The 21,580-nt window shown below is 34.0% G+C and overlaps 1 protein-coding gene across 3 annotated transcripts; it reads right to left on the bottom strand.

Moving 5' to 3' along the window:
• Nucleotides 1–421: 421 nt before the first annotated feature.
• On the bottom strand, nt 422–18,015 carry LOC128991893 (integrator complex subunit 13). 3 transcript variants are annotated; one of them, XM_054415162.1, is made up of 13 exons: nt 17,904–18,015; nt 16,886–17,157; nt 16,022–16,096; nt 11,856–12,011; nt 10,490–10,614; nt 8,843–8,936; nt 7,694–7,901; nt 6,456–6,609; nt 5,234–5,450; nt 4,377–4,538; nt 2,599–2,756; nt 1,541–1,714; nt 422–768 (listed from the first exon to the last, which is right to left on the bottom strand). In XM_054415162.1, the coding sequence occupies exons 2-13, from the start codon at nt 17,126–17,128 to the stop codon at nt 459–461; spliced, it is 2,076 nt and encodes a 691-aa protein (XP_054271137.1). In that variant the 5' UTR covers nt 17,129–17,157; nt 17,904–18,015; the 3' UTR covers nt 422–458. The 3 variants fall into 3 exon arrangements, with proteins under 3 accessions (XP_054271137.1, XP_054271136.1, XP_054271138.1); XM_054415161.1 differs by lacking the exon at nt 17,904–18,015 and adding an exon at nt 17,689–17,862; XM_054415163.1 differs by lacking the exon at nt 17,904–18,015 and adding an exon at nt 17,513–17,530.
• Nucleotides 18,016–21,580: the final 3,565 nt, after the last annotated feature.

The following is a 21,580-nucleotide window of genomic DNA, read 5'->3' as shown; positions in this document are numbered from 1 at the left end:
GAACTCCTAATCCAATTTAAGAGTTTAAATATCCACTTTTAATAATAGCATTTACTGTGAATAGTCAATGATAATAGATTTGTTAGCTCATTATGATCAGAAAGTTAACTTTTTTTTAGTGGATGTACATGGAATATCCTTACTAAATTAATATAATATTTAAAGATTGACACATAAATATGAAATGATTCGAAGCTAAGTTTAAAACAATACTTTCAAGAATCAATGTCCATTTTGTTGTTGTAAAAAAATATTTAGACTGTTAACCCTAACTGTGGTTACATTAAAGCATTTAAGCTGCCCGAAAGTATTTTCCATAACCATTACATCTGTGAAAACTACAGCAAATTATTCCACAAAAACAACACACCAAACAATCAAACTACTGAACCAAAAAAGGGTAAAACCAAGTGAACGAGAGTTTTATATAAACTTTTATGTACAAAATATTTACACATTTAGGAACTAACAGCCATCTTGTCCACACCAGGAGCATTTGGATCGGGCTTCATGTTCAAATAAAGTCTTGCCCTCGACCCTCGCCCGTACGGCTCAGCAGTCAGCTGTCCGTAGAACTGTGCTCGTTTGGGCTTGGTGTTCCGAGCTATCCACATATCCAACAGAGACCGAGGGATGTGTCTAGGCCGGGTCGTCTGTAGAGGCGGAGACATCGGCGAGTCTGTCGTCGCTCTTATAACACTCGCTCTGTGTGTAATTTCCATAGGAGTGGGAGTGCCTGACCTTGACGAGGAAGAGTCTTTGCTGAATCTGAAAATATTTTTAATTGAATTAAAAACTGTTTTGGAAATAGGTGAAAGACCTCGAATAAAGTGGATTTTTTTTTTTTTTTTTTTTATAAGGGAGAGGAGGTAAAAATGCTTTTACGCACACAGGTAGCCAGCCTGTAGTGTGAGACTCCTGAGCTTGTCAGACTACTCACTAAAAACCCCCTCTACTCTGTTGGACACAGACCTGGGATTGTTTGTCACATTACTTCAGGTCAGGTCAACGTGTGACCTAAGCCCTCAGGGCTCGCACCGTTTCTGGAATAAAGTGGATGATGAACTAATTATTTTGTTAAATTTTAGAGACTTCTGAATTAAGAGAAAGCTCTAGGTCAATATCAAAATAGGCCTGAGAAATGGCTCTTAGTAAAATAGTATCTTTTGAAGCTTGAATTTCTTGAAGGTTAATGAAGAAAGATAACAAATCAGTCCCAAACAAATTTGAAATACTAACAACAAGTCAATTCAATTAGTAATGATCTGAAGGTAAGTCTGGCAAATTGAACAGCATTTCTTATTTTAAGAAGAGACCAGAAAAATGATCTACCCAACCAAGATTAGAGAAGGCAGCATTTAGGAAATGTAGATTTCGATTTACAAGCTTGGCAGCCGAGCGAGTTAGTCTCTTAACCTAACATTGTATTAGGCTCTGACGTTATTATGTCCTATATTGAAAAAGGTAAATGGCATTAACGAGTAAAAAATCTGCATTCTGGCAGTCATTTGATTATATTCTTCCCAGTTTGACTACTTACTGATCTAACTCACGCAGCACTGTGTCCAGTTCCACTTTCTCCACTTTCACTTTGTCGTCTTCTTTGTTACGACACTCCAGCAGACATTGCAGTACCCGTGTGTGCTGCTCCGTCTGTGTGTACGCTCTGAGGAACGTCTCTAGCTCAGCCCACATCTGACGATACTGCTCCTCCCTGTACCAACACAACATTAGAGACTCATGGCCAATTATGAAGTAAAACCGCTACAATTTTGATTCTCGCTTCACCATTCCCCAGGCAGCAAAGTTCCCGATATTTCTGTTGGGTTCGTTGTGTTCACTAAAACCAACGCAATTTTATGGTGTATCTCCCTATTTGCACAAATAGGGCTCAAAGATCTCTGAGGTAAATGCAATGCCATTGACTGGATAATAAAGTATACATCGGACCAGCTGTCGCCAATTTTTTATTTAAAATGAACATACAGTAGTTGTGTAAGCCAGTCACAGAATGTTCTAGAGTCTAAATTTCTATGTTATACCTTATTTTAGGTTGCTGACCAGGTTGATGGGTCATAACAGTTGCTACAGCTCACCATACGTCATTCCCTATGTTTGACTTGATAAAAAAGTTTGTGTATTCAACAGAATTTAGTAATTTAGATCAGAGCAATCTGTAGGTGTTCGCATCAACTTCAACAATTTTGAAGAAAAATCTGGCTAAACATTTAACATGGGGATGGAATGTCTAAAAGGCAATACCCAATACCTTTCATTTATCTAAGTTGAATTGGCATTCAAGAAAAACATTATCATACATATAAAAAATAGAGACAATTATTATATTAATAAATGCTAGAAAATTTTTCACAGTTTGGACTTTACCTAAAATTTCTGAAGGCTAAATTTTTTTTATTGGTCGACTGTTTAGATGGCAGCTGAAATCAGGTATTTCGTACTGTTTTTGTGTAAAAACCGATGTATTTGTTTTAGGTCTTAGATTTTACCATTGACAATTTGTGCTGTCATTTGTATGAACTACAGACATGTAATTCAATAAATAAATGAAAACCACTTCTACGATCGTAAAACAATTACCGTTTAGGCCCCTTGCCGCGCTGCCCTACAGTAGGTGCTTGCAGTGGTTCGTGTTTGGCCTCCAGTCCAATAAGAGAGTAGATACCTTGCTTGCACTGCACCACCTCTTCCTCTGTCAATGTATCTTTTACCATCAGGCTCAGTAGGGGCTCTGTGTACTGCGGACAAACCAAAAAATTAACCTACATTTTTGTTAACTAGGCTCTACTCCAAGAATTTTTTTCCACATTACTTCAGGGTAAGCTTAGAGGTTGCGGCATTAGATGTGGACGGATTTTAGATATAACACTTAGATAACCTATTGGTGATTGGTATGATTTGAACCAGCGACCTCTACCACTAGACCACCTTACCAAATACATTAATAATAATCAGCATGGTAAAATTCAACATACTACTCCTTTTTTATACAGTAAAATGAACAGTATACAGGGTGTTTTTTTTAAAACTTGCATCTTTATTTATGTAATAGATAGAAATATGCAGTTTGCGGGAATCATCTATTGACGTAGGGGGCCCAATTGTTTTGAATTCAACGTTACATTCACATTCCCTCCCTGCCCCCAACTTAATTTTTTTTAATAGCAAGGTACCCCTTGTGACATATCAAATGAAAGAGCATGAAAAAAGAAATTGTTTGATGGAAAAAAATTGAAAATCGGTTCATAAATTTGCGAGATATTTCCCCCCCCCCTCCCCGGAACTTAATTTTTTTTAATAGCAAGGTACCCCTTGTGACATATCAAATGAAAGAGCATGACAAAAGAAAATGTTTGGTGAAATTTATTTTTCATTTGATATGTCACAAGGTACCCGCGTACCTTGCTATTAAAAAACAAGTTATGGGTACGGGGAAAGGGGGATTATCTCACAAATTCATGAGCCGATTTTAATTTTTTTTCACCAAACATTTTCTTTTTTCATGCTCTTTCATTTGATATGTCACAAGGGGTACCTTGCTATTTAAAAAAATTAAGTTGGGGGCAGGGGGGAAAGGGGGGGAATGTGAATGTAACGTTGAATTCAAAAAAATTGTGCCCCCTACGTCAATAGATGATTACCGCCAACTGCATATTTCTATCTATTGCGGTTTTTACATAAATAAAGATGTAAGTTTGAAAAAAAAAACACCCTGTATAGGAGGGATAGATCATCTTTTAGAGTACAGTTTGTTTTAATTAGTTAGTACAGGTATGTTCGTACACAACTACTGTGCATACTTTGTTACTTGAGAGTACAATTTGAAAGAAAACAATGCAAAATTAGTTATGGTGTAAAGGCATGCAGGTGAGTTTGTTTCTCATATACATTGTATATTACATGTTGACAAGTTACCTGTTTTAATCAATCTACGTTTGATCAGGCAACAGTTGATTTTAAGAGGGTGTATATTGTACACTAAACTGTTCTAAATAAATACCCTTTCCTCAACAAACTTAATAACTAAGTAAATTATTATATTGTTTTACAATACCAAAATTAAGTTTCCACCCAAAAAGATGTTTTTTTCCAATAACACTAATAAAAAAGGCTTTTTTGGTATTACACAGACTACACCTAAAGTGGGTTAGGTTACCACACCTAAAGTGGGTTAGGTTACTACGTACCTAGGTTAGGTAGGTTAGGTTAGGTTATAATAATATATAACCTAACCTAAGGGCAACCAATTAAGGTGTTGTCGGTATAATATCAAAGTACCGAAAAAAGAACCTCACACCAAATGCGCAATCTTTATGCCGGGCTTATTTGATAGAAATAGAAAAGCTAGCTTTACTTACCTGTTTGAAATTGAAAATACATGTTGATGATATTGTAATGGGCCAGAACTTTGTCAAATTTTCCAGCCGTGATTTCACCATAGCGTTGGGAGACATGGCCGATCCTTTGTCTTTTTTCTTTACAGGTATGAGCTTGTTTTGTTGCATAAAAATGCCAAAATCCTGTAACAAAGTTGAGATGTAACACTCAAAATATTAGAAATGGAAATATTTCACAAAAAAATACAAATTTTAAGCTAATTTAACAAAAAAAGCTTACCCAATATTAAATAGCCTACATTTAAACATTCCTGTACTCAGTACGGGTTGAGATAAAATTGACTCAACACAAATATATGTAAATTTGAAGATCATAGTTCGATTTAGTTGATTTGATCAAGCGTACCGTACATAGGCCGATCAGCATTCATTTATCAACTATAAAACCTATTATCAGCATATAATATCCATTTATCAGTAGAGAGAGAGAGCGATTATCACACATAAAATTATTAAAGCATAATAATATTCACATTATCAGCATGTAATACCCACATTAGATTACAGTGTCACTCGGTAACTTTTCTAAATTATAGAATCAACAACTTTGAAACAATGCGAGGTGATTAGCTGAATGGATGGTTTATTTCAACAAGTCATCACATCAGTGGTCGCGGAAAAATTGTGGACATCTGCTTCTGCAATTTTGCAGATATGTTGGACATCTCCCACGATTGTGCAAACATTGTGGCCTCAATCCCCAAAATATATTGAATTTTCAATACAATAGCCTGTCTAATAATTGTTGCAATTATGTGTTGTGTCGCAAGATGAGACAGTAGCTTAAACCCTGATATGACAGACTGATCCACACTCACTGTTATTCTGTAATCAGTAACACGGCCACCGCAGCCCTCGCTGATACTGGGCGGGTCCTCCAGTATGCTTCGACCAGTGCCCAAACTGTGGATGAATATTTCTCCTCCGTGAGCCGCCAGCAGATGACTCATCACCTTGCCTCCGCCTCGTCTCACCATCTCCAACATGACCGACCGACCGTTCAGAAGGAAGTTGATGAGACACGATGACGGACGACTGCAACACAAACCAATATGAAATATTAGGATTATTAGGTTAGCTTTATACAACGCCAACACACCCATTTGTACGTATATTTTAAAGCGAAGACTAGTGAAAGATGTGCGATAGCTTTTTCACCGAGATCAGCATGTTCTAAAGCCAGAAAAGTTTATTAAAAGCCTATAGATCAGTACGCTTGGTCAAGTTTAGAGCAACCAAAAAGCTACAGACTTTAGTCACACAAATAGGCAACCCCCTAATAAATAGACGAATACTACATTTTCTCCACTAACCTGCTATTGATGGTGGAATCCACAACATTTTACACAGTAGGTATGACAATCTCAGTTGAAGGAGATTATTTTGGAAATTTATAATGTCGAGGTCGATTATCAAAGGTCAAAAGTTCAGAATCTTATTCACAACAAAATGTCAAACTGTGACACTAGGCGTACACTTTATGTGTATAAATCCCCTGGACTCTTTTTATTATCTAAGGTTAAATTTGATGTTAATTGTATGAAAGGACCATGTGGTCGTAAATTTGTCTCAAATAAAAATAAGTAGCCTATAAAAAAATAATAAATCAAAGAAGCTAGTGAGTTCTATCTACTAAATTAATATCCCCGGCTTAAAATATGCATCTTGGTGCCATGGTGTATTCAAAATCTAATCTAGTCCAATTATTATTACTTTCAGACGAAGAGGAGCAAAACTTATCTAGTAGAAGAGCTCGGGACTTCGGTCCGCAAGGCACCTGATTCCAATCACACCTATCACCAATGGATTTAAGTGATAAATGCTGCAACCCTCTAGACTTAGCATGAAGTAATGTGTTAAATGGTTCTGGACTAGATCCTAGCGTCCTAGGATGTGAAGATAGAACAACAAAAAAACAGCAAGTAATACCTTGGCGAGTAACTTAATCTAAATTTGAATGCAATGCAAGCTGAGTGTAGATTTAGTTATTTCCAGCAAACTGCTGAAACTTGACCAGATAGCATAGACAAGCGTACGGACCTGTTAACGTCGACGGGAGTTATCCTGAACATGGACGTACAGTTGTGTACCTCGGTGGGAGACATGCCGCGTGGTGTGCACCACTTGAGTGTCACCGTCTCGTAATCTGAGCCTTCCTTCATCGTCTTCACAATGGCCGTGTCTGCCGCATTGCCTGTAATGTAATTCTATGTGTACGTAGTGCGATGATGGTTATGTATTATGTTATCACTGTGAACGATAATAAATTGTTTCTTCATTTCATCCATACCATTGCCCTTTAAATAAAACCCCAACAGTAATAAACAATTTTTGTAGGAAATTAATTAAATATCTAAATAAATACAAGAGCGGTCTAGTCTGTGAATTGCACTGAAGTTTTTAGTTTTTAAGTTAGGTACATAGCCTCAGAAAGCAAAATAGAGTATTATCTCAATTTCTATCTGTCTATCAACCCTCAAGACAATTTACATTTTTCCTGTATTCACTTAATTGTTGAATAATGTCTTTGACTAGTTACAAATTGTGAAACTTATTAAAAAGTGAAATAATGAACACTCAAAAACCTAGTTTTGTGTGATTTTGGATACATATTCACTTAAGATTTAAGTTTTACTACATACATAAGTTATCCATCGGTCCCAATGAGCTATTAAGAGAATGATACTGTCACTCAAATTTTTATGTATGTGTTTTTAATGTATGGACACATACCTTAGCATCAATTTCTTCATATTGCTGCTTCATGAATGAAATGTTTTACCATAATTCTTCAATTTTAGTCAAGCCTCTTTCCATGTAGCTTACTATATAAATTACAAAATAAAAACTTTGAGCACAATACTTAAACAAAACTTATACGACCTTTCTTTAAAACCAAACATAACCCTCTTCAATCTTCATTTTTCTAGTAAATAAACAAACACCAATTCATTGCACTGACCAGCTGTTTCATGAACTAAATTGAATTATATCATTTGAACTTTTGAAATATGCCAGGGGTAGCCCTTTGGAAATTAGCCTGTGGGGCAGAGCCCTTAGGAAATTCGTCCATATCAATACTTTTCGGCAAATCTACACACTCTAAGCTTCATTTTGATGTGCCATATGCCTATATTTTTATTTGGTAAATGACCTTAACCGTTTACATAAAATTTGATTGTATCACTTTAATAATATCTTTAATAATATAATAGATGATCCGACTACTTAATTTTATTTATTTCAAAATTACTCCTTGGAAATTCAAGTCAAATTACCGAGTAAAGTAGTATGAGCATGAGAGGCATGGAATATTTCCACATCGTAGTTGGCGCTACTGCTGGCGTTCTGCTCCTCTTTCATCGGAATACCAGTGACGGTGGTGGAGGCCAAGTCGTAATGGGAGAGGATCAGATGTGACAACTTGGACGCTACTTGGCCAGCTGCCTTGGCACAGTGAACCTCTGTACTTAGCAGATTTGATACCTAGAACAATGTCTTGATAGCGTGCTCAGTCGATAGATTTAAAATTCAAATATAATTGTTTACCAAGGAAAATATTAACCCAGAAAAAAGTTTCTAGGCATTGTACACAACACAGAAAGTACATAACGCAATTAATTTGATAATTCGCTGCTACAAGAGGCTTCTTCAGAAGGAAGTAGTTAGTCCTTGTAGGAGCGAATTGAAAATTAAGTGTGTTGTGAACTGCTGTTAACTGTCCGGAACTTTTTCTTGAGTTTCAAATTAGTTGTGTACGGTATCCATTCCTCCTTCCTTATTCTGCCTATTCCTAACCAAAGTGCCATTTCCAAAAAACTAACATTGAATAACTTAGGTGTATCTGTTTTTATAAATAATATAAACAGCAAAATATATTGGTAAGGTAGAATTGATACTTAGAAAATTAAATACCCCTGCAGCAGCAAACCTGTAGATTAAGCATTTTTCATTTGAATGGTTATATTTTCAATTAATCTATTAAGTTACCCTAAATCTTTTTTAATAATTTTAGGTTAAACAAGTACCTAGGTTTGCTACTACAGGGGGGGGGGGTAAATAAAATTTGTTTTTAGTCAGATGAATAGCTTAGTAATAAATAAATTTGCCAAGTTTAATCAAAATATATCCATAAAAAAGCAAACTACAGGAGTTTACTTATTCTACATAAGAAAAAAAAGGAAATAAAATTTTTTTTATTTTCTCCAAAACAATAACCGTACAAAAACACTTCAATATACTTAATTATTTGTTTAAGCTTTTCATAATGGTTTGGAAACAAATGTTTGAATAGACGTAGGTTTACACGTTTGTACCAATTTTCATTAAAATCAGATCACTTTTGCTTGAGTTATTGTTAAACAAACCAACTATCAACAGAAATCACAAATTAATTAGCAATAAAACAGACAAATGTTTCTACTTACATTAAGCGGTGGATGTGGTGTGACTGCAACGACGTCTAGATTGTTGGGATAAACGTTGATGATAACCAGGTGGCAGTGGTGGATTGGAATAAGACTGTGGAAATACAAAAATAGTTAACACAGCTTTATCATCACAGTACCTAGGTACATTTTATACATAGTGTTAAAAGCTGTTTAGAAAATTTTAAAACTTCATTATACTCCGGTTCTTATTACGCGATCTGCTTACTAACTCCAGTTCCACACATTCATGCAAAATTTAATCAAAAACAGACCTCAAATGCTTGAGTTATCACATTAACTAACACTGTGTGTCTCAAAAGTCCCCCCTGTGTTTTTTTTTTATAAATAGAGATAAAATTATAATATTCAGGGAATTTATATGATGAAAAAAGGAAGTTTTTGGTGTATATATAAATTGTCACCCCTCCCCCCAAAAGGGGTAGTTTAGGGGTAAGTTGAAATGTTCAAATGTAAACCTCTATCAAGTTATACATAGTTACTAGCTGAACCCGGCAGACGTTGTCTTGCCTTTGACTATTTATAATTTAAGTACCGTTACGTTTAATTGTCTCGTTCGCATGGCTCAATCACGTCCTGGTTGAAGTTCGTTCGCTACGCTCACTCACCTTTAGGTTGGAGCTCGTTCGCTGCGCTCACTTGCCTTTCAGGTTAGCTCGTTCGCTACGCTCACTTGCCTTCAGGTTAGCTCGTTCGCTACGCTAACTCGCCTCCAGGTTTGGTTGCAAATTGGCAGTTGTCATAAATGTAAAAAAAATAATAGTGCTGCACCCTGTTGGTAATCCTTGTAACTTTAAAGCTATTGGACATCATAGAACAGAACCAACTTGTTTAATTGAAACAGCTGTTAAGATTCATTAATTCCATTTCTCATAAGGTTAACATGGGAAACTCCAGAGCCACTGGGGCGGAGCCGATTGGACGGATCACGAAATTGATGGTGTATAAACCTATTCCATGACATTCTACACGTATGTACCAAGTTTCGTGGCAATCGGTTCAGCGGTGTCCGAGTTTATCACCCCCCAAACAAACAAACAAACAAATATATATACAAACATCCTCTTTTATACTTATAGATAAAGGTCATAATAAAAGAAAAAGGAATGGTACAAACTTGAGAAAAGAAACCTAAAAAGAAAAGATTTGAAAAAAATTAAAAGCTTTGAAATGCCATAACTTTTGATGGTATTGATATAGAGACCTCTAGTTTGCACCATTCTTTTTCTTTTATTATGATATTTATAATTATTTACAACTTGAAATAGTAAGTTTACATTTGAACATTTCAACTTACCCCCAAACTAATTTGGGGGGAGGGTGTAAAAATTTAGATATACACAAAAAACTTTCTTTTTCAATCATATAAACATCTCCTTAATATTATAATTTAATTTTATCTCTATTAATAAAAGAAATTACAGGGGGTGGGAGATTGGACACACACACAGTTTATGACAATTTAAACAAAGACTGTTTTTATACTCTGTGACCATCAAACTCATAAAAGTAAATTGTTTCGGAGTTTAGGTATAACCATGTGATGGAGTTTAGGTATGTTACCTAATAGTAACTTCCCTATATGGAAATTTGATAGTAACGATGATAACCTATTTATGAACTTACTGGTCTGACGCAGCAGCCAGTTTGTTTGCCTGGACCAACTCATTTTGAAAAATCTCTTCCATACTTTTGATAGAAGCGTTATCTCTAGCAGAGGTCAAGCAGATAACTCGGCAGCGATTCAACACCTGCAAATTGCCAATAATTAGAATAATTTTGAGATAACAATTTTGACAATAAAACAATTTTGATTGTTTTTTTCATAAGTCGTAATTTTGTTCACTACAGGTTTATTGATTAGGCCTACATACATAGTTTTTTCAGTTATTTACAAAAAACCGTCTGAAAACCAATGATTTCACTCACCAATAAGTAAAAAAGTATTTATTTACTAGCTGTACCCGCGGGCTTTGCCCCGCTTAACTTCATAAGTATTCGCATGGCTCAATCACGTCCTGGTTGAAGTTCGTTCGCTACGCTCACTCACCTTCAGTTTGGAAATCGTTCGCTGCGCTCACTCACCTTTTGGTTGCAAATTAGCTGTTGTCATAAATTTAAAAAATTCATCCCTTTTATTGTTTAAACAGTACTTTGATAAAGGTTTTTATGTTTTAATATTTAACATTGGAGAATTTAAACGTTGTTAAGTGCTCAGGTGTGCTCCGATTAATGCTAATACAGAATGTTGTGATTATTCAAACCTACAAAACAGTTGGTGAAAGTAAACATCTGCTTTTAAATTATATTTATTTGTAAACATTGTAGATCAAAAAGTCTGACATTGGCCCACTTAATACCCTCTGGGGCAGAGCCCTTTTGACGGATCTGCACCAAACTTCACTCGAACCATCCTTGAAAGATGCTTAATAATGCCTGAAAGTTTCATTACAATCTGTCCAGTGGTTTCGGAGTCCATAACGTATATACACACACACACACACACACATACATACATACATACATAGTTCCTCTTTTATAGATATAGATTGCCAATGGATTGACACTAATTTTACAGTTGAATTACATATTTTAATTAGCTCACTACGACCAAGTAGCCTAATGTATGGTTTAACATTAAGCTATTTACATTCAGAGAAAACTTCATAGAACAAAACATTCTTAGAACAAGTAAACTTATCAATTTCCACACTTTTTTATGAAAAACTGCTCACAACCGAGAAGGGGTAGCATCCACCCCAGGGAAAAAGCAACCCCGGCACGGGGTAATTTTGAAATTAATAGAGAGGGTAACTATAACCTAAATCCAATTAATTTATTCATACAATAGTGTGCTGTATGGGATAAATACACAGTTTAAAATTTTTTTACCGTTACTGGACTAGGCCTATACCATTATTGAACAATATTTACCTATATTAATATTAGCCGTTAAAATAATAGGGTCCTTAAGACTACATTGGAGGGTTACCTTAGTAGCATTCTCTGTGAGAGCCGTTCGTTTCTCGTGCTGAGCATCAGAGCATTCACACATAGCCGAAATGGCAGCTTGTAGGCCGTGCACTATGGAATAATCAGCGGACGACGCTCTAGGTGGCACACCCACCACTGATAAAGCATTCAACAGCTGCAAACAGCGAGATGAATATAAACACTCAACATGAATTTTAGCTGCTTTGTTTTAGCGAATTTCCCATATAGGGAATAAGCTATTACCGTAGTACTCATGGTAAGACCTGGACGCGGGACCGATTTTTTTTTTTCGTTTTGAGGTCCCTAGAGGCCAAAAACACCATCCGTTCAAATTCATATATATATATATGTGTCCGTCAGCACGATAACTCGAGCAAAAATGATCCGATTTTGATGAAATTTGGTACAAACGTGTAAACCTACGTTTATTCGAACGAGTTCGCAATCCAGCATGATCGGACCATGGGAACGGGTGTTTACGGGGGGTTTTATGGGGTAAAAATAGGCTTTTCCCATTTTTGACCCAAAAAACACAAAATTTAGCAATTTATTTCCAAACCATTTTTTAGAGCTTAAAAAAACAAATAATTTAGTATATTGAAGCGTTATCATGCGCCTAATGGTTACGGAGAAAATTCCAAAAAATTGTAAATTTAAAATTCCCATGTTATTCTTATGGAGAATGAGTAAACTGTTGTAGTTTGCTTGTTTATGAACATATTTTGATCAAATTTGGAAAATGTTTTTATTTCTTACTAACTATTAACATTTTACAAAAAAAAACAACAGTTTTACCCTCCCTGATGCAGCAAACCTAAGTACTTGTTAAACTAATTCTATTTAAATCGGGAATAAATGCTATATTTTTAAGTAGACAGTTCAGTGTAAATCCAATCAGTCAAATGGAAATTCGCTTAGTCTGCAGGTTTGCTGCGGCGGGGGTATTTAATTGTTCTATGGGGAAGGGGTTGAGTAAGGAAATACAGTTAAAAAATTGGTTGGATTTTACAGGTGAGATGGTTTCAAAAATATAAAGGCCTAGCTAATGTGAAATTTTGCTTGAAGAAAATTAGGCCTATCCCTCCATAATTTAGTGTCCGTTAAATGTAAGTTATTATATTCTCGATAGGAATAACAAGTGAGGAATTTTTTAATTTTAGGTTATTAAAATGGAAAATAGTCAATTAAAAAACTTCCCCAGAAGTGAGAGTCTAAGACCTACAGTCAAATTTGTTTACCTGAAACCAAGAAACTGAAGGGGTAGTTTTTTACCAATACAAACCCCGATAAATGTCTGTTATCAAACAAGATCCTGAATAAATAAGGTTGCTATTTGTCCGGACAGTCCTTATTAGAAACGTGTGTCTGGTTTGACGTCCGTTGAGTACAATGAATGAAATAAAACAAAAGAACGAATAATTATAAAAACAGATGTCTGTATATTTATTTGTTTAGCTATGAAACTTTGAATATAGACATATAGGATGCCAAATTCCATAGAATAGGTTTATGAACCTAAAACTAAAAGATTACACTACGATAAAAAAATAAATAACTCGGATAATGTTATGAAAACAACCTGGAAAATTATAAATAAAGAAGTAGGTAACAAAGAAAATAACTTAGTGAATGACATGACCATTGCGTACAAAGGAACAACTATTGCAGATCCCAGGGCAATATCTAATGTACTAAATGACTACTTTGTAAGTTTATCTGGAAAGAATGGTTCTGTAAACTGTAATAAGCTGTTAGATAATCACCAGCCAGTACTAACAAATTGTGTCAAATCTAAAACATTATTTCGATGTGAACCTGTTTCATGTGAGGAAGTAGAAAAACTGATAAACTCTTTAAGTAACAAACCTTCACGTGGGCACGACGAAATTCCCGTTAAAGTAATAAAATATACAAAACAAGAACTAGTTCCAATTTTTACTCATTTAATTAATTCATCTTTTATATCCGGTCATTTTCCAAAATTATTAAAAGTTGCTAAGGTTGTGCTTATTTTCAAAAAGGGGGACCCTCAGTGCGTAGAAAACTATCGACCAATATCACTTTTGCCAGTTATTTCAAAATTATTTGAAAAGGCAATGAAAATTAGGCTAGTGTCTTTTATAGAAAATAACAACCTTCTATTTAGTGGCCAACATGGTTTTCGCTCAGGCAGATCAACAATTACAGCTGCTTCAAGTTTTTTTGAGAGTATAATAAATTCAATTGATAGCCACGAAAATGTTATAGGAATATCAATGGACCTTACGAAGGCTTTTGATAGGGTATGTCACCAAACTCTAATACTCAAACTAGAAGATATGGGAGTAAGAGGTCACATTTTGGCGTGGTTCAAATCATATTTATCGGAAAGAAAGCAATACGTTGAAATCATGTCTAATAAAAATAATTGGCTGGTAAAAAACAGATCAGAAATAAAACTTAATCACTTTGGTGTCCCTCAGGGTTCAATACTAGGCCCTGTTTTATTCCTTTGCTACATTGATAAGATTCCAAATGTTCTGTCGTGTGTACCTTGTGGAAATATGTGTTTATATGCTGATGACATTAACTTAAAAATTACAGGAAAAACAGTAGAACATATTGAAATAGATACCTTCATAGAACTTGCAAATATTAAAAATTACTTACTATCCAACAATCTCAAAATAAACAAAAGTAAAACTAATTTTATATCATTTTCAACTAAGCAATGTAAAAACAAAATAGAACCGTTGATTATTTTGGATTCCGATGAAATCAAACAAGTTGAAAAAATAGATTTTTTAGGTTTAAAAGTTGATAAACATCTATCCTGGCAGGACCACGTCAATCATGTTTGCTCAAAGATAAATTCAGGGATATTTGCTTTGAAAAAGATGTCATATCTATGTAATATCAATACTTTAAAAACAATATATCATTCTCTTGTCCATAGCCACATTTCATACAGTATATCTTTATATGGAGCTACAACTAAGAAAAATCTTAATCGAATCTTAAAATTACAGCAAAGGGCATTAAGAACAATGATGGGAGTAAAAAATGATGAATGTGTTAAAATTCATTTCAAAAATTTTAAAATATTAACTGTGTTTGCCCAATACATTTTTGAAACTGCTCTCATAGCGAAAGAAAGTATATCAGATAACGCACAATTATGCTACAATACAAGAGGAAAAGCCCTAAGAGAAAATAGTCGCAACCATCTTTTATTTTCAAATAAAAAGCCCACCTGTGCCGGAAGAAGATTTTTACGGTTTCTTCCAAATCATTTAAAACCCATTGGCAACTCAATCAAATTTAAAAACAAATTAAAAAATTATCTCATAGAAATCGCTCCCTACTCCATTAAAGAGGTGTTTCCCCAATTAACCTGATTTTATTTTTAGTTTCTTAGTATTATATAAATTGTAATTTTAGCTTATAACTTTATTTACTAGGTTAGGAATCTGACACTATTCAATGTACAATGTACAATTGTTGAATAAAGATATTGAAATGAAATGAAATGAAACCCTCAATTTGTTAAGGGTTACCAGGGCTCCACCCCAGTGGCTTTTTAAAGTCTCGTTCTATCCTTATGGAAGCAGTTTTATTTACTAGTCACCAAAAAATTTATTAAGTTTACATTTTGACTTTCACAGAACTTTTGTTTACTCTTTTGAAGCTATCACCTAAATAGCTGTTTGAAGAAAAAAGCAAGTATGAATACAGCTGCTAGTATAATAGTCTATCTTATTTATCATAGTGCTTATTTAAACTCAAAAGCTAGTATATCAAGCTAGGTTAATTACAAGTTTTATGTTTCAAAACATCTTGAAACCGAAAATTTCCCGAGGGTCACCCACGTCCTCTGGTGTTCCATACCCTCCAGACCCCCCAGTTTGGCCGATGTCCAGATCTAGGATCAATAAAAAATATGGTAACCCTATGAATAAAGGTCAAAAGTGTGATAGGTTTGAATTCACATTGTGATAAGCTTAGTTACACTTAAATGAGACATAATGTACATAAGCCTTGCTTTACACAGAAGTTTAGCTAATACTACCTAGGATATTAAATGCATGCAAGAGCCATATGCTGTTATATATAAATGAGGCTTGCTATACTTACATGAACCTTTGTAGGCCTACTTAAGTTACATGAGCTGCAAAATATACTTACATGAGTTGTGCTCTGTTGAGAGATGTTCCACGAGTTCAAGGTATGAGCTTGACTATCACTGACAATGAATCTCACCTGAAAAAGATTAGTGTCATAAGTGCAAGCTAGTCTCAAGAGGAATAGCATAATTTTATGAAATATTTGACTACCTATTTTCTAAATTCCTGTAACTAAAGAAAAAGTAATAATTATATACCTATGTTTATAGTGTTAATAACAAGGAATCAATTTACAGTTTTCTCCCTGAACCAAATTAAAATAATATCACAGTTGCATAGTGTCGCCAGCAGATGGTAGTCATAGCCAAATTGTTTAATGCTTTTGTGTCTCTCTTATTTGTTTTGTTTGTGAAAAATCTTGGAAACTGTAAAGCAGTCCTGATTGTTTTAAGAACTTTTTATTCAAGGCATAACTTAGTAGGCCTAATGAACAGTACGTTTGAAACAAGTGGTCACCTAACACAAAACAATGTAGGGTACACAGGAATATTAAGCTCAAAATGTTTGTTTTCATGATTCAAAACAGGATTCCCTGACCTTAGTTGTTCGCCTTTTAATGAATTAGGCCTAGGCTAAATTAGAATTAGGAACCAACCAATCTTGGTAAGTTAGGCCTGTGACAAGCTTACATATAAAAATGTATACACCTCCTAATCTTTGTCTTAAATTATAAATTTGTACGGTCACCATTTCAGTTAAAAGTATTAACTTAAAGTGGCCTAAAAATTAAGTATTAAGAAGCCTGATGCAGGGCTAGAGAATTAATAGGATCATAATAGAAAGGTAAGTTAAGTTACCTATTAAGTTAAGCCTATCAATAGTTTCACAAATAAATAGTACACAAGGTACCGGTATTTCAACTTACAAGCTTGTTATGCTGTGGAAAAATGTCCCAAACTATCCTGCAATATTCTAGAGCCGCTTCTACAATGCATGTCCATAATGACTTGACGATTGGAGCAAGAGGTATGAAACCTGGACCTCTTGCTTTGGTAAAATCAAATTCCAACAAATCCTCACTGGAAATCCCAAAGTATGGTGTGTGGTCCAGAACAAAAATAGTTTTATGACTCGGAGGATACATCTGTTGGCTGATCAGTGAAGTCATTGTGTCTCGTTAGTCGTTAGGTGCTTCACCTAGTGAAATACAAAAATTTAATAGGCCTATTGTGTTGTACAAATTGGAATTCAAACATCAAAGTGATTTTACTTATGTTTAAGAAAATACAGAAGGCTATTAAGTTTAGGCTTAGGCCTACATATTATTATTTTAAGTGGGTACAGTTTCTTAACTGGGCTACACTAATATTGATTGAAACTATCAAATCCAAAATATTTTTTTAAATATGTCTATTATAAAATAAAACTATCATAACCTAACCTCTCAGAACCAAACTTGCTGATGGTGATAAAATCGCATGAAGGTTTACTAATCAAATCGATAATTTCAATCGATATTAGCGTAGCCCAGTTAAGTAAACTTATTACCTACTATGAAAAAGTTAAGTAAATTATGGTAGATTAATTCTATAGGAGGAGAACAATTATGCTAACCAACGATATAAACAAAACAACTCAACTAACAACAACAACAACTAAGTTTAACTACATTGTTATTGTTGATTCTAGCCTAAAAGAATTCCATAATTCCTAGAACCAAAAAATCACCTGACGAATTTTTGATGATTTAAATGTTTGAAATTAAGTTTTGGGTTCAGGGTTAGCATATAGGCCTAGCCTACTAATACTGTATTTTCCTTCCACCATGTACTAATACTGTAAATAACTATTTTTTTAGGGTTTTTCTAGGCTGCAGGCCCTGGCTCAGGCTCATTAATATTAGTTTTATTGTTTACTTTTTAATAAAAATAAAAAAGTTTTACTAATAAGAGTTGGGTGGGGAGTCGAGAGTCCAGTCGCTGACTGCTGAGTTTGAGGTTTGAGTGCTGAAATTGATACTGATAGTGCTGATGCTGATCGGCTGCTGTGCTGTGCTGATCGGTGATCGCAGTCGCCGCGCAGTCGCAGTTCACTCGTCTAGTACAGGCAAAATAGATTAAAATTCACCAAAAAAACAAAAAAATTAGTTCAGGGATGAAACTTTGGTTTTAACTTCGTTTTACCAATAGAAGTCAAGATCCGATGAGTCCCTAACAGTCCCGATGGGGGAACATGGTTTTTAGGGGGTGGGGAGGGGGAATTTTGATATAATTCATTATTCACGATTTGAAGTCATTTAGGAAGTCGTTTTTAAGGTTTGTATACACGGTGAATCGATAGGAACCATATTTAGGTCGTTAGAACCACCTCTATAAGAGATTTAGCATATTGGTACATGTTTAGTTGTTATTTTTTCTAGGAGGGGTAGGGGGAATTTTAAATAATTTATGATTTTTGACTTATGACTTGTTGGGTGTTGTTTTCAATGGATTTCTACATGCCAAATAGAATGGAACCACTATTTTGTCGATATAACTACATTATTAACAGATTTGGAGTGCTATATGACTGAAATAAAATAAATGTTTGTGCACGAAATTAATTATTTAATATTTAAACATAAAAATTAAAACTATTATCTAAACATCAAGTATTAATTTAATGAGTTTATTTTTACAATAAATTCAATTTTCCCCATTATAAAAAATACCCCCGCCACAGCAAACCTGCAGACCAAGCGAATTTCTATTTATCTTTCAGGATTTCTACTAAAATTTGTCCTTGAAACTGTCAGATTTATTTACTATTTAAATTACATTATTTTTAATTAATAATTAGGTTTGCTGTACAGGGATGTAATGGGGGTGTTTTTTATTAAAATGTTGATAGCTTAGTATGAAATCAACAAAATTACCAAGTTTGGTTTGAATATATCCACAAACAAGTTTATTTATCTACAACAGTTTATTTATTTTCCATTAGAATAACATGGGAATTTTAAATTTACATTTTTTTTTTATTATCTCCTTAACCGTTAGGCGTACAACAAGGCATATACTAAATTACTAAATCTTTTAAGCTCTAGAAAGTGGTTTGGAAAGAAATTGTGAAATTCTTTGTTGATGGGGTCAAAAATGGGAAAAACCAATTTTCTCCCTACAAAAGTCTCCATAAACCCATAATACATTGTAATACATTGACATTAAGTCAGGGTTTAAACCATGTTTTATGATTTAAAGTTCAAGTAAATATCTATTAACCTTTGCGTAGCCCCTACAAAGTTTGTATATATGTTTTATATGTTTTGTACATATGTATACTGTTTTTATATCCTTCAGCAAGTCAAAGGAATACATTCTAAGTTACAACGAGGTTTTTAGTGAATTTCCCATATAGGGAATAAGCTATTACCGTAGGTCTCATGGTAAGACCTAGACCCGGGACCAATTTACATTTTTGTTTTAAGGTCCCCAGAAGTCAAAAACACCATCCTTTCAAATTCATATACATATGTGTCCGTTTAGGGTGATAACTCGAGCACAAATTATCCGATTTTGATGTAATTTAGTGCAAACGTGTAAACCAAAATTTATTCGAACGAGTTTGCGAACCAGCATTATTGGACTATGGGAACAGGGGTTTATGGGGATTTTTATGGGGAGAAAATTGGGTTTTCCCATTTTGACCTCATAAACAAAGAATTTCACAATTTCCTTTCCAAACCACTTTCTAGAGCTTAAAAGATTAAATAGTTTAGTATATGCCTGGTTGTACGCCTAACGGTTCAAATCAAATCAAATCAAATCAAATTATCTTTATTCACTTTATACATTTTACATACATGAATAGTGTAAACGCATACAAAATTGGTTATACAACTTAATCTAAAAGACTTAACCATACAATTTTACAATTATTTTAGAATGTATACCTAGCTCATTCATTTTTTATTTAGAAACTCATCTATACTATAAGGAGCCAGATTAATTAAGAACTATTTTAATATCTTTAAAAATTGGGTTTGTTTTGATCTTTTTTAGTTTAGGCAGGCAAACTTCTTATAAATAAATTGTCGATATACGAAGGTTTCATTTTTGAAAGATTCAGCCGATGATGACTTTTTACAGTAAGATATTTCCACCTTGTGTTGTATTTATTCAATACTTCAGTGTTTTTATCTTTATAAACATGCTGAATAGTTTTAAAAATATACAAACCATACACTGTAAAAATTTCATTCCATCATTACATTGTAAAAAAGTACTTTAATTTTTTTTATAAAATAAGTTTCTTTTTATTTACGTTTCTTTTATTTACTTTGCGTAAAAATTAAAGTAATTTTTCACCGACTTCTTATCCTTTAAGGTTAAGGAGAATAAAATATGTAAATTAAAAATTCCCATGTTATTCTAATGGAAAATAAATAAACTGTTGTAGTTCGCTTGTTTGTGGATATATTTAAACCAAACTTGGCAATTTTGTTTATTTTATACTAAGCTATCAACATTTCAATAAAAACAACCCCTATTACCTCCCCTTTAGCAGCAACCCTAATGACTCATTAAAATTAATGTTATTTAAATAGAAAATAAATAGTAATCCTGTCAGGTAAATGAAAATTTGCTTGGTCAGCAGGTTTGCTGCGAGGAGGTATTTTATTATAATAGGAAAAATTAAATTTATTGTAAAAATAAACTCATTAAATTAATACTGGATGTTAAGTTAATTGTTGTTTTTTTTGTTTAAATATTAAATGATTAATTTTGTGCACAAACATTTATTTTATTTCAGATAGCACTCTAAATCTGTTAATAATGTAGTTATATCGACAAAATAGTGGTTCCATTCTATTTGGCATGTAGAAATCCATTGAAAAAAACACCCAACAAGTCATAAGTCAAAAATCATAAATTATTTAAAATTCCCCCTACCCCTCCTAGAAAAAATAACAACTAAACATGTACCAATATGCTAAATCTCTTATAGAGGTGGTTCTATCGACCTAAATATGGTTCCTATCGATTCACCGTGTAAACAAACCTTAAAAACGACTTCCTAAATGACTTCAAATCGTGAATAATGAATTATATCAAAATTCCCCCTCCCCACCCCCTAAAAACCATGTTCCCCCATCGGGACTGTTAGGGACTCATTGGATCTTGACTTCTATTGGTGAAACGAAGTTAAAACCAAAGTTTCATCCCTGAACTAATTTTTTCATTTTTATTTAGTATTTTTCCTGTACTAGTCTGTTTCTCGCTACGTTGGGTTTTACAGGCGAAGTTTAGCTCGTGAGTAGAGCCATGCAGCTGTAGAGATAACAGTGTGATTGAATCGGTTAGATAACTTTATTTTATAAAAATTATAAAAGCAGGAAAAATACCGAAAAAAATACAGGAAACATATAATTTTGCGAGATTACATTTCCTGCTCTCAGTCTCAAGTACAATCAAGATGCTTTGCCAACCTTCATATCTCCACAGGTAGTCAGTGGTCAGGTAGACAGGTAGTCAGTGGCGAAATATAGTCAAAGTTTTAAAGTTATAATTTTTTCACTAACGCAATCTATCCAGCTATGGCTGGGCAACGATGAAGAACCGGTAAAGGTAAAGGTAAAGCA

Source organism: Macrosteles quadrilineatus, unplaced genomic scaffold (assembly GCF_028750875.1).
Source record: "Macrosteles quadrilineatus isolate MER2022 unplaced genomic scaffold, UCM_ALF_1.0 Scaffold_4__1_contigs__length_99947679, whole genome shotgun sequence".
NCBI lineage: Eukaryota > Metazoa > Arthropoda > Insecta > Hemiptera > Cicadellidae > Macrosteles > Macrosteles quadrilineatus.
This window is presented reverse-complemented; position numbering and strand designations above follow the sequence as displayed.

What these genes read in the sequence shown, in the direction of transcription:
- LOC128991893 (XM_054415162.1), bottom strand. Translation starts at nt 17,128, where the DNA reads ATGACTTCACTGATCAGCCAACAGATGTATCCTCCGAGTCATAAAACT. An exon ending in CACCACATCCACCGCTTAAT is followed by an intron (nt 7,902 to 8,842) that starts GTAAGTAGAAAC and finishes ACATTGTTCTAG; the next exon opens with GTATCAAATCTGCTAAGTAC. An exon ending in TGCTCATACTACTTTACTCG is followed by an intron (nt 6,610 to 7,693) that starts GTAATTTGACTT and finishes ATTACATTACAG; the next exon opens with GCAATGCGGCAGACACGGCC.